Source organism: Carex rostrata, chromosome 15 (assembly GCF_964058835.1).
Source record: "Carex rostrata chromosome 15, lpCarRost1.2, whole genome shotgun sequence".
In the NCBI taxonomy this organism is placed as follows: Eukaryota; Viridiplantae; Streptophyta; class Magnoliopsida; order Poales; family Cyperaceae; genus Carex; species Carex rostrata.
This window is the reverse complement of record NC_135932.1, coordinates 7,089,558-7,098,536: the sequence shown is the minus strand read 5'-3', so window position 1 is coordinate 7,098,536 and position 8,979 is coordinate 7,089,558. Positions and strand designations below refer to the sequence as shown.

At 36.3% G+C, this 8,979-nt stretch overlaps 1 protein-coding gene across 1 annotated transcript; it reads right to left on the bottom strand.

Moving 5' to 3' along the window:
• Positions 1-572: 572 nt before the first annotated feature.
• LOC144566064 (glutamine--fructose-6-phosphate aminotransferase [isomerizing] 1-like) lies at positions 573-8,536 on the bottom strand. The gene is made up of 11 exons (XM_078315927.1): positions 8,154-8,536; positions 6,219-6,391; positions 5,880-5,991; positions 5,432-5,571; positions 5,120-5,281; positions 4,250-4,571; positions 3,381-3,631; positions 1,791-1,905; positions 1,261-1,516; positions 1,006-1,174; positions 573-792 (listed from the first exon to the last, which is right to left on the bottom strand). The coding sequence occupies exons 1-11, from the start codon at positions 8,401-8,403 to the stop codon at positions 709-711; spliced, it is 2,034 nt and encodes a 677-aa protein (XP_078172053.1). The 5' UTR covers positions 8,404-8,536; the 3' UTR covers positions 573-708.
• Positions 8,537-8,979: the final 443 nt, after the last annotated feature.

The window sequence follows — 8,979 nt, the reverse complement described above, 5'->3', positions numbered from 1 at the left end:
TATTTGAACATAGCACTGTTTTTTTTAACCATTCCGCTATGATGCAATAAACGCTATTTAAATCTTTGCAATGGAGTGATTTATTCATACAACACAGAGACATGAATCAACAACGGCTCTGTCAAAATGTTTGCCCGGCAATAAACTGATGTCTACGTGTCAAAATTGGGCGCTAATATGGGCAGCGGTGGTTAATAACCCAATTGTCCCAGACTAGCTAATTTGATCCTTACGATATTTATATTTCTGAAATTTGTTCTAATTAAACTTCATTGATTCACTTACATTGACTAAATTTATTTACTTGATTTGCGAAATTATAAGATTATGTGTATTTATGTCTTTAAAAAATAAAAAATAAATGCAAAAAAATGAAGGCAATGAAATGACTTATAAGTCTACATGTACGAAATCAACTGTCCTTTTACAAAAAAATGCAAGTGACTTGCATGCAGTGTAATAAAATGCGGTCTAACATTATGGATAAACCCACCGATTTTACTAGAAACCGTAAACAAGTTATCTGAATTGAACTCCAAACAACTGGAATTCATTTAGAGATATTACAAACCAAGGGCAATATATAAAACCTTTTACTAAAACAAAGCAAGTTAAAAGCACTTTACAGAACACCTCAAGAGCACAGACGCTCCAAATCACTTTCACAACAGCAATGGGAAGTTACTGAAATTTACATAAATAACGCGCTCATTGAGTAGTTACGCTCTTAGCTAGGTTCCTTGGTTGGTCCACGTCATATCCCCTTAAAACAGTGAGGTGATAGGCCAGTAACTGCATCAGACAAATTTTATATGTTAGTTCCTACCCTACAACAAGGAATAAATTATCCTAAGCTGGTCTAACAATTAGTTCCAGTTTAGTCAAACCACCAATAAAGTCTATATGTAACAAGAAATAACACGTGTAAATTACATGAAGTGGTGCAAACTTAAAAAAAACAAAATATTGAAAAAGGAATACATACGAGGGAAAGAGAATGTATACCTGCAGAGGAACGGTGTTAATGATAGGTTGGAGACAATCAACGATCTGAGGGACCTCGATAACCCTAGAATTACCATCAGGACAAACCAAATTTACGTCTCCCTTAGAGCACATCACTATCAGCCGACCCTTGCGTGCATGCAGTTGTTGAATGACTGATTGTTGCTTGCTATAAAGAACAAACATAATACATTGTTAGACTAAGAGAGAGAAACAATAAAGCAATGATCAGTTATTTCTATCACACTAGATAACCTGAAAGTATCGTCCTGAGTGGCGATGACGATGATAGGAAGATATTCGTCCACTAGTGCTAAAGGACCGTGCTTCATCTCTCCAGCAAGCATCCCTTCACTATGCATCAGTGCCACTTCCTTCACCTTTAACGCACCTTCAAGGGCAGTTGCATAGTTGTTCCCTCTCCCAAACATCAGTAGAGATTTCTCGTTAATCAGCGATTCAGCTAAAGCTTTCATTTCACCATCAAGTTTCAGGACATCACGCACCTTCTCTGAAAAATGATTTTGAATTATGTCAGATGCTTCAGCCTGTCATGACCTAGCATGTTGATATGATCATTTGATTTTGGAACTTAACTAGTATATTTATGTATACAATAATGTGCAAATATGCAATTGTCACACCATTTTTTTTTCTTATTTTCTCCTTCTCCTTTTTCTTTTTCATTTTCTTTTTCTTTTTCTTAAGATGACATCGAAAAAAAACAAATCTTCGGAGAAAGAAAAAATCTATTTCTAAAAAAATCTAGAGCTTTGAAGACTTACCTGGTAATTTAGCCAGACCAGCAATAATGGCTTCCCTCTTAGTAAGGGTAGACGTTTTGTCAGACCCAATAGCCAATGCCATCATAACCATAACTACAATTTGGCAAGTGTATGCCTGAAAAAAGCAGAGAGAGAGCAAGTGAAAAAAAAAGAATAAAAAAAAAGATGAAGGTTACAGTACTGGTAAACAGTAAACACAAACTGTCTCAAAAGAATCCACTATTGGTCAAGATAGAGCAAATTTTCCATGCCAGTATGTCTTGAGGTGACAAATAATTGATTACCTTTGCTAGAGACATGACAATATACTACCAAAAGTTCAAGACTGATCCCCTCATCTCCAGTCTGTTTCCATACAACACCATTACAACTACATGTGGCTGGAAGTAGGTTGGCAGTAGGCCGGGTCAGATTCAGGTCAGGGTCAGTATTCATTATGCTTTAAAGTTGATCATGTTGGGGTCATTCGGCAACAAAGGATTAAGAGTGAATGATTAAGAGCTTAAGAAGCGCTAAGGAACCGATATTCAGTTGTCTTAATCCGTGAGTAAAAGCTAAGGAAGCTAAAGGAAAGAGGTATGGGTACCTTAAAGTCCGGGCAGAGGATGAGCTAATGGAATTAAATTAAAATATAGCGGTTTTTTTGTATTTCGATTCATTTTTTTGAATTGAAAATCAAGATTTAATATTACAAATGCAGATAAAAGAGTGATTGAAGATATCTATCTCCTTCTATCTAAATCAAATTCTTCATTTTATTTGGATAGAATAAGAAAGTAGTATATGAATCAATCCAACTTTTTGTGTATACTAATACTAGATTGAAATAATTTAACTGCATTATCCTGATTTTTTTATTTTTCCTAATTGGAAAAATCATCCATGAAAAAGAAAGAAAAAAGATAGGAAAATTTGGTTTTTTATGGTCAAAGAATTATCTACGCAAGGATTTATTATTTCTATGATGGAAGGCCACTGCCAGCTCAACGGATCGTATCGTGTAAAGTAAGTAATCACTTACGCGATACGACTATACGGAGTAGCAATATCATGTTGCTGGAGTTCAACGAGATTAATAAATCTTATAAAATCTGGAAGCTAAATGAGGTGTTCTTAATCCGCACTAAGGAACTGGTGTTCGGTAGGATTAAGCAGCTAAGGAAGCTAAAGGAAGAGGATTAAGCCTTAAGGAGGCTTAATCCTTTGTTGCCGAACGGCCCCGTTGGGTTCAATCCAAGCCAACCTACTATCAGGTCAAGAATAAAGGCCAAGATCCGACCCACAAACTTGGCCAGCGTTGGGTTGACCCAATGGGTCGGTATTACAAAATTTCAAAATTTAAGGATATTGTAATAATGCTTAGATTATGTTCTTTTTCAATACATTTCTCCTAAAAAATATTGGGCTAACAGAAAACTAAATCAAGCACAAAATAGTCAGCTAGACCCAACCTGACTACAGGTTAACTGAGTTCTGACTTGAACCAATAATCTAATAAATTGCAAACTGTGAGTGTGTTGGGTCAAGAACAGCTAGTCCAAGTCTGTAATGTCATGAATGTTTAGCCTATTAGCAAGACAACAGACATACCTTTGTACTAGCAACACCAATCTCACAGCCAGCATTAATATGGACCCCACAGTGTGTTTTACGGGCCAGTGTGCTACCAACAGTATTGGTCACACCAACACATAGTGCTCCATTCTCTAGTGCATATTCAAGTGCTAGCAAAGTATCAGCCGTCTCGCCTGACTGGCTCACAAACACTGCTGTATCATCCTTGAATACAAGGGCCTTCCTGTCCAGCATGTCACTTGCAATTTCCATTGTAACAGGAATATCTTGCAAGACAACAAATTTTAATGAAAGCAGTTCATGTCATGTGATGAATTCAGGGCAACAATTTAGGGTATAAGTCAAAAAAGTTGACTTGCAACCTAACTAATGCATACTTAATAATGATCTTCAGAGGTTGGGGCTTGGAATACTGCTCGTGTGGAGAAAAACGGGGCCTGGTTTGGGTACTACATTAATTCACCCTCCAAACTAGACTTGTTCTTTGCAAATAATATTTGAGTCAAGAATTCACTAACAATGACCAAATTGCCCCCAACTTGTGAGGTAACACAAGTAAACACACTGAATATCAAAACGTTAGTTGTATTATCCAAGAGTCTGACATCCATATTAAATTCTAAAATTGGACACACTCCAAGGGAAAACAAAAGAAACGAGTTTATGAGAGGCAAAACTGTCAACATTATATTGAACATCTAATATACAATGTAACTGTAGGTGGTTGGTTGCAATATGACTAATATACAATGTAACTGTAGGTGGCTGGTTGCAATAATGAAAATTGGCTAAAGTTAATTCTTTTCAAGTATTATAAGTTAGAAAAATAGAAAAGAAAAAAGAGAGAATAATACGACATTATACAAAGTATGAGCATAACTCACCAGTTAGCTCCTCCATAATGGGCCTAGCAGCAAGAGCAGCATGATAACTGGTGCCGCAGCCGATAAAGATTATCCGACGGCTTCGACGGATAGTTCTCATGTGATCCTTCAGCCCACCCAACCCGACAACACCATCCTTCAACCGACCCCTCATAGATGTAGTCAGAGAATCGGGCTGTTCATGGATCTCCTTCTTCATGAAGTGGTCAAAGTCCCCTTTCTTTATCTGTTCAACCTCCATTTCCAGTACTGACAGGGCGCGCTGTACTGAAGCTGGCTTCTCTTTCTCGTAGTCAAACTTCAAGATTGAAACACTACCATCCTTTTAAAGAAACAGTTCAATGATTACATGAATCGCAAAAAGTGTGGATTATGCACAATGATTATCTCACAGTGCGCTGTTGAATAGAACGGTTAGTAGCCGGAGGTGATGGAGTTTATTGAATGCACAGGGAGATCAGCATTTTCCATGTACCTAGTCTGAATGGTTGCCAAATTCTTCCCTATTATTTTTTTCCTTTCCTTTCATTGCACGTCAATTTGGGGAATGGAAAAATATTGCGTTTGGGAGGTCAAAGGAGGTTACTAGATCAACTCCAATTGACCTGAATTATTTTATCAAAATTCACAAACAGTCAAGCTAATTTACTTCACCACACCCCCCCCCCCCCCCCCCCCCCCCCCCCCCCCCCCCCCCCCCCGTCCTTCCTTCTAAACGGTAGCTTCCAATTAGTGTTAATATTTGAGATGCATTTTGAAGAAAAAAAATAAGAGGATGAAAAAGAAGAAGGGAGAAGCGAGAAAAAGACAGAGAGAGTAAAAAAAAAAATTGGGATGAAGGCAGGAAGCCAAGCCCAGGAACAAAATTACCTTTATATGAACAATCTCATTATCTTCAATGGCTGCATAATTTTTGGTGTGTTCAACAATAGCACACAAATCACTGGAGAAGAAAAGTTCCTTTGGCTTCTCATTTGCAGTTAGGGCTTTCACATCATGAAATAGATGTCTGCTAGTTTCGCCACCTAATTCCTGTTACTCAAGAGCACATAAGACTTTCACCACATGTTAACTTAAAGAAACCAACTCATTAAACTACATTACCCATTAATATAAACCAAATAAATTTTGTTTTCCATACACCTAAATTAATATTAATAATATAAGGATAATATAACTTACATTGACACCTAAAATAAGGGTACTGCCTCGCTTGCATGCAATCAACTCATTTGGGTAGTGAGGACTTTTGAAAATGAGCGCATATGCACCTTCCAGTTGTCTCATGACCTCCATTACCACTTCACTGAAGGTGACACCTCCTTTAAAAATTAAATTAAAAGAAATAGTAGAAAATTGGCTAGGTCAGCTTTATATAGCTTGAAACAGCTTGCAAAAGCACCCCTATCTTATTTTTTTTATATATAAAAACAGCTTGAAAAAGCACAAGCACAAAAAATAAGGAATAGACATACTAACAGACAGATTTTTATATGTATTAAATAAAGGGAAATCTTCATCATTACTACCCATTTTTACTTGGTCAAATACAAATGACATAAAAAACTATGCTTTGTAATATCCACCAAACTATTTCTTTTACAAGTTCTTTTTTTTCAAAGACAAATACCTTCTCCATCACGGGCTTTGTCAAAGACAAATTTTGCAAGCTTTGGAATCACTTCAGTATCTGTATCAGACTTAAATGTAAAACCCTGCCGAATTAATGTCTGCTTCAGAACCTGAATACATGAAAGAAAAATCACAGTCAGGGAACAGCTTAAAGTTCACTCCATCATTACCATTTTCCACGCACCAAAAAAAGAACCATCTCAAACATATGAAGAGAAAGCAACTTGGTCATAGAGGTCTCTGGGGAATTCATAGAAGAAACCTGATCTGACTGAAGGATAAATTATAATCTACAAACAAACACAGTGTGCAGTCATAAAAGAGAAAAAAGACGAACCTCGTAATTGGTGATAATACCATTGTGAACTACCAGAAACTCGTCAAAGTCACCTGATGACTGGGGATGGCTATTCTTTGGAGCCGGCACACCGTGCGTGGCCCACCTTGTATGTGCAATGCCAGCATGCACCAAAAATGGCTTTTCAAGATCCAAGTCCAATTTGTCAACCTCTTTTGAACAAAAAATTGAAGTTTTAGCTAAATATCAATTTTGTTTCATGTACAAATTATACATCACCAGAATAATTCAATGACTGTGTAGTTCTGGTGGGTACTGTGAGATCCTCCAGAAAAAATATGTTGCACTCTTCTACCTTTCACTCCACAAAATTGTTTGGTGTTTCATCCAAATTAGGGCATGTGCCTACAGGGGTCCATTACAACTATTGTAAAGCAATCTCCTTCGTTGATTCATTTAACACCTTTTAATGTTGAAATTTGAAATCTGAAATTGGTTTTTACAGTTTCCTCTCAGTATATCCTATCCCAACTCACTTTGGCTAACAGAAATTTATCACACAAAAAATTCCAGAGTTTGGATTTTGTTCTTTGACAGCCATATACTGAAAATGGAATTCTACAATTACAAATGATAAGATGGGAAATTATTTCCTGCACTCTCAGGCAAATAATTGCTCAGGGATTATTACTTTAATATATCTGTATAAGTCTGTTTTCTTTTTCAAATGTGTAATTTTCAGAAGGGCTTTTTATAGTATGTTCATCGGATGAATAATTTATTGGGGTTAACAGCCTACTGGGCAATAATGTTAATTAAAGAAAAAGGAAGTTTTCAAGGTCTATGCGTACAACAAGTCGTGATAAAAAGGGAAAACACAAGCATAGCCCTTTGGGCAAAGGCGACAAGCAAGTACAGAGCACTAAAATGAACCCACAAAAAACAAAGAAGAAAAAAAAAAAATCTTAGATGAAATCCTGCAGTTATAGGCTGTCTGGGTTATGGCGACATGCTTTTAAGTTAGATTAGTGATGAATGACATGTACACCAGTTTTCCCTTGTTATTATAAAATGCAACTGTGTTTTTCTATTTTCCGAGGAAATCCCTTTGTGATACATGTTTAGTGTACACAGTTTATAAAGTCTAAGACACGATCCATAAACAGCACATGTTTCAAGGATCTCAGATAAAAACAAAATGACTGGGTAATTTAAAAGGTTTGATATTTATTTTAATAGCTGTCTATATTAAAAAAAATAGTAGTTGTTGCCAATTCCAGCATTTATATTGCACTGCAGTATTATAGTTTTACCTACACTAGTATTGTACAGAGGTGCTTAATAAATAATTTTATACTATGATCCTTTAGGAAACTTTCATGGCTCTCTCAGCCTCTCCCCCTAGTTTTGTTGACTCGGCAAGTGATAAGTAAACTGATATACTTGCCACAACCAGAAGCTTTTATTTATTCCCAAGCAAAGAAATGTTGTAAAGTAGTTCCTGAACATAATATAATTTAAAAAATTGCAACTGTAATCCAAAAGATCAAAATTGAAGCATGTTTTCATTTCAAAACTGAAACAAAAACAGTTTAGCAATTATACAATTGCTGAAACCAACCAAAATTTCAATATTTGGCTTCCACTTGGTGCGAACTATTAACTCTTTTTGTGACTCAATTTTTATGTCAGAATATAAATTTCTTGGGACCTAATATTAATCCTGCTTAATCATTTTATATCAACTTTGGGAATTAGTAAACCAGAATGCTAAAAGGAGATTCTTAAATATGTGAAACAAAACTCTTGTATTAAATTCTTCCCAACTGACCGCACAGTGGACAATACAATCACAAAATTCAAAATTAACCAGTCAAAATGGTCAGTTGTCCTATGTATATTTACACAAAGAAAAAAGATGGAGAGAAAAAAAAAAGGAAAAAAAAATAACAATCAAAAGGGGTTAAAATTAACCTGAGTAGACCAATGTGACCAGTGATTCAATCTTTCCCTCCTGACGAAATACCAGAGGCAGTGCAGTATCATACGGTTTGCATTTGCTGCTCCCAACCTGTGTCGAGAAGCTCGGATCAGAATCAATGGCGATCCCAGCTGAATCGTACCCACGGTATTCCAATCGTCTCAGACCATTGAGCAACACTTCCAATATGTACCTCCTTTCTCTCCCCAAATTGTAATTCAAGTACGCAAATATCCCACACATTGTTGTCTTTCTTTTTCCCTTTTATTTGATTTTGAACTGAATCTGCTAGGTGCTTGGATCACCAGAATTCATTCAGTGATGAAGAGGTAAAAAATGAATTGGGATGGATTCACTTTGACCAAGTCAATGATGATTTTGAAAGAGGGGATGGTAAGTGGCTAGGCACTAAAAATTGGTGGTCAATTGATGGAGGGGAAGGCCCAAAACAAAAGCAAGCAAAGCTCCGGCCCAAGCTCTTAACTAGTACATCAACCTTATCTGTCCCGCAATACCACATAGAGCAAGTTGCTATATTAATAATAATAATTGTTATAGTAATAATAATAGGAGGGTTCTAACGAGCTTGGCTAAAGTCAAAGTGGTAGTTCCTGAGCTTTGGTGCTATTAATTCGTTTTTCAATTTTTAAAGTTCAAAACGACAATCTGAACCGTTCAAGTTGTTCTCCATATTAAATTGTGTCTGGAGACCAAATTTTATATTTTTATGAATTTGTTTACTATTTATTAAGCCACTTTGAAAACAGCTGATCCAACGGTGGCTTCTGATTTTACTGTTTTGTTAAGCCACCGTTGGAT

Excerpts from the sequence above, each read along its gene's own strand:
- LOC144566064 (XM_078315927.1), bottom strand. The coding sequence starts at position 8,403 with ATGTGTGGGATATTTGCGTACTTGAATTACAATTTGGGGAGAGAAAGG. Across the intron at positions 5,992-6,218 it reads GTATTATCACCAATTACGAG|GTTCTGAAGCAGACATTAAT; the intron begins GTTCGTCTTTTT and ends TCATGTATTCAG. Across the intron at positions 4,572-5,119 it reads ATGAGATTGTTCATATAAAG|GATGGTAGTGTTTCAATCTT; the intron begins GTAATTTTGTTC and ends TTTCTTTAAAAG.